General features: G+C 37.2%; 1 protein-coding gene across 1 annotated transcript in view; it reads right to left on the bottom strand.

The window, feature by feature from the left end:
• MDN1 (MDN1, midasin homolog (yeast)) overlaps positions 1–3,328 on the bottom strand; it is a gene marked incomplete at its 5' end in the record, with an annotated part of 89,492 nt that extends 86,164 nt beyond the window's left edge. The window contains 4 exons of the mRNA XM_010183284.1: positions 806–998; positions 1,077–1,184; positions 2,268–2,492; positions 3,102–3,328. Coding sequence (XP_010181586.1) covers positions 806–998; positions 1,077–1,184; positions 2,268–2,492; positions 3,102–3,328 — 753 coding nt within the window. The remainder of the gene's footprint in view (positions 1–805; positions 999–1,076; positions 1,185–2,267; positions 2,493–3,101) is intronic.
• Positions 3,329–4,091: the final 763 nt, after the last annotated feature.

Consider the following 4,091-nt stretch of genomic DNA (forward strand, 5'->3'; position numbering starts at 1 on the left):
TTCTGCTATTTAAAAAATTCTGGACATTGGTAGTCTTCATTCATTTCTTTGTCCTTGATTCGCAGATCAGAGTCGCAAAATTAAACGGAAATACCGAGGTAAGAGCTAAAACTCTACCTAAATGAGAAAACCATTCAAGAACACTGGCTATGGCTACAAAGAATAATCTGAACAATTCAAGACGAACAGCATCTCAAGAGGAAAAAAAAAGTTACCGTTTGCTCAAAAAATATTTATGCCTTTGACGGGTTTCCTAAAACTATAAGGCACTACATTCTGCACTATACTTCACTCAAGTGAAGAACCTAAGTTTTTGCTCACCTTCTCTCCCCTTTTTTTGTCTTCTAGAAGAGTAAGTAACAGCATTGTTTTCTTTTGTTTTAAAGAGAACTAAGAATACGTTTGGATAAAGGCTGTTTATAAGAAGTCTACATAGCACAAAAAACTACTTCACGCAGATAAAAGTATCTGTGCCAGATCCTGGTTTTACTCAGTTATTGAATATCACCCTAACTAGGGCTGGAGATGCTATGTAAGGCTGAATATTCTTTCACAGTATATTTGTAAGAACTGCTACATGAAGTTACAGAACAGTACTACGGTGCCTTCATTGCTTCATTCCATTGCAGAGCTTCTTTGCAGTGTCTGTATCACCCAACACTAGCCTACAGCTCACATCAAGGAAGCTAAAGATATACACATTACCCAAAGTATCTCCATACTACTTAATCAGGAAATAAAATCAGCTCACAGCATTTAGGGGTTCTTAAAAAAAAAGGTACAGACTCAAGCTTGGGGTACACACCTGCTCTTCAGAAACAAGCTGTAGTTTAGGCAGCACAACACCACATACAGCTACTACATTTGCAGAGAGGTCGCTTGATACAATATGTCCTTGCGTATACTGCAGTTCTTTCTCCTTTTGCCAAAGCGAGGAGTCTGGATTGGCCAAAACAAGGGCTTGTTCCACATTCTGCAGCTGAGATTCTTCTAGTAGCCTGTGAATTCATGTTTATTAACTCAAATGAAAGCCATTGACAAAAACAAATACTGTTCAAGATTTTTAAAGTTCTTACTTTAGCCTGAAGTGTATCAGCTCCTCAGGTTTGAATATCTTCTTCAGGAAAGACAATTTATGTTCATCATTCATGCAGGTAACCAGAGCAAGGCAGTTTGAAGTATACCTACAAATTATATTTAGAACAAAACATGTCAAAACACAGCCTTAAGAAATCTAGTTTGACAACTGTCAATTGCAAACCAAAATACCAAGTTGAGAAAAACACGCAAAAAACTATCTTCATAGAAATTATTTTAGTGCTATGTTTAACATTCCTTAAAATTACAGAAATCTCAGACCTGAGAAGAAGCATACCCTGATAAAATTGCTTATCGTTTATACGCCAAACTAGCTAACCTTTCTCTGAAGGACTGAATGATCAACAAAAACACAGCAAAGGAGAGCACTTTCCCAAATAAATGAAGGCATATATGAGACAATGAAAATCAAGTTTTCTTTGCCCAATTTTTTTATTTTCCTCCTACCATTTTCCTTTCAAAATTGCTTTTTAATTTCATGTTATTTCTAAAATAACCCTAACATAAAACTCAAAAGTCAGTGTCAAAAGAGGCCAACAACTACAAAGTCTTGGCTTCATTACTACATAAGGCTGCCTTGCAACAAAAGAGCATTTAATACAAATCATAAAGCACACTTCCTTTATTATACCACTGTTTTTACCTTAAGACATACAAAGTCGACAACAAGGCCAATTAGGAAGCGTAGCTTAAATAAGCCAAACTTTATAGTGGCTGAGATGCCTCTATACAAGCAATAGGAAAAAAAAACCATAACAACTTGTTAATAGCGTGTCAATGCAGAACAGTATAATAATATAAGTTGGAGTGAGAATAGATTCATCTCTACTTTCTTCTAAGATTACTTGCTAGAATGCATGCTTACAGCAGAGGTGAAGTGATAAACTCACCACCTCTCATGAATCCAGCCTGGGTAAGCTGATGTTACATGGAAAGACTCTCCAGACCACAGCTTTAAGCATGCCTAAGAGCTAGCTTACATTTCACACTGTGAAGTTCACTACAGCTTTCAGTTGGTCAGGTAAGAAGCACAGGTACAGATACCATTGGTACAGATTCTTCTGGTATTATTTGAGGATTCTTTTCTATTTGCATGTGAAAATTGTTAAATACAATTCAAGGTACAGATAGGTCTTTTCAATGGAGAAGTTCTGGGGGTTTTAACTCACCAGCGGACTAAAGTGTCATGACTCCTTAGGAGTGGAATACACACGCTCCAGTCCCACAGTTCCCGGAAAACTGATTGCTCCTTTTGTAAAAATCTATAGGCTGCCTCCATGAGGTCCCGTAACTTCATTCGTCTGCGCCCATATCGGACTGTGTTTGCATCTGAGCTCTCCAGAAAAAGCCTCTGGAAAACTGGTGATGTAGTCTTAAAATATCTTAAGGCAAATCTTTAGAAGAAAGAGAGAAAAAGATGAAACAGACATCCAAGCCAGAGGAAAGGAAAACAGTGACTAACAAAACTGTCAGGACAGAGGTCCTGAAACAGTAATTGACAGTATACTACGGGCTATATTTAACATAGTCCACATCTGGGAAAGACAACCACTTCAGCAATCAGCTGACAACAGATACTTTACCTTATTAGAAATCATTACTTAATTATCAAGGGGAAATAGCACTGCCTTTGGTGACATCTCTTTGATTGCTCTTGTTTACGGAAAAAGTAATACTGATTCCTATTTATGTAACTTTGTATTCTACTGGCCTGTAAGGTCTAAACTTAAATGCAGAGATTTTGGTTGTAATTTTCATGCCAGCTGCTTTGTTTTTCTTTCAGTCATTGAGGTGAAATTCACATTAGATCTTACAACAAAATTTAATTTAAATAAGCTGTGTTTAAGACTCATGTTTCCTAAATCACTGCTTCAATTCAAAACACGTTTGTTATTGTGGGAGACAACCCAAATTGTAGCACCACTTCTCATCACCAGTGAACACTAACAAGCATTAAACCCCCTAAGGCCACACATTGCACAAAGCAGCATTACATTACTCACGGCAAAACATCAGGGTGGTCAGCAACCAGCTTGCTCATTGCTACACACAGCCTTTCGTGCCGATCATGGTTGATTTGGCCACCAGCTTTAATGCCTTCTGCATTTCTTTCCAACAAATCCAGCAAGATTGGACGAACTTGACGGCCAATCAACAGGGTACATTCTTTATCCAGTAATAACTGCGCTAAAGTATCGAGGATGCATTGCCGATCCTGCTGAGTCCAAACCTAGAGGAATGGAAAGTAAGAACAGGTTAAATGGGAAATGATTCAGGCCTTCAACTTGAGAACTATTCATGCAGGATTCACAGTGAATTTTACAAGAATAAGTCTTTCAAAAAAACAGAAAGGAGACCAAAATTCCCAGTGGAAGTACTTACTTGACACAGCTCTCCATATTTAAAAATTTGGGAAACAGAACGAGTGACGTGCAGAATGACACACTAAATAGGAATTACAAAAAGCTCCCCAAATCCTAAATTACATTTACAGCTGAAAGATAAAGTATTTAATTTTTTTCTCAAAGAAAAAAACATAGGAAAATGTAACAACTAACATCTCTGCTAACAGAATTCCCACTGATCTCAACAGCTTGGTCTCATGAGAGCCACAAAACATTCAAGAATTCAAGTTCTTAAAAAGTTTGAGTTGCATCATTTTCACTATCTCTTTTCAGAAAAGAGGCGCTCAATCAACTATGATCAGACTTATTTCCATATTTCTGATAGCAATCATAGCAAGCAATGCTCTTGACAAGAAGTAGCATGTGCCTGCAGTCTAAAAGTTGAGATTTTTTTTTCTTATTTTTATATAAAAATGGTCCTTCAGTGCAGAACAAAATACGATGGCAAACATTCATATCTGCTAGGAAATAAAAAAAAAAAAAACAACCAACCACCAACCAACCAAAAAGCCATACACTTCCCCTCAGATCACCCCAAACCTTCCTACCTTTGTTGCTGAAGAACAACAACCCATTTCTTGTGTTTTA

This window comes from Mesitornis unicolor, unplaced genomic scaffold (assembly GCF_000695765.1).
Source record: "Mesitornis unicolor isolate BGI_N332 unplaced genomic scaffold, ASM69576v1 scaffold16314, whole genome shotgun sequence".
NCBI classification, from domain to species: domain Eukaryota; kingdom Metazoa; phylum Chordata; class Aves; order Mesitornithiformes; family Mesitornithidae; genus Mesitornis; species Mesitornis unicolor.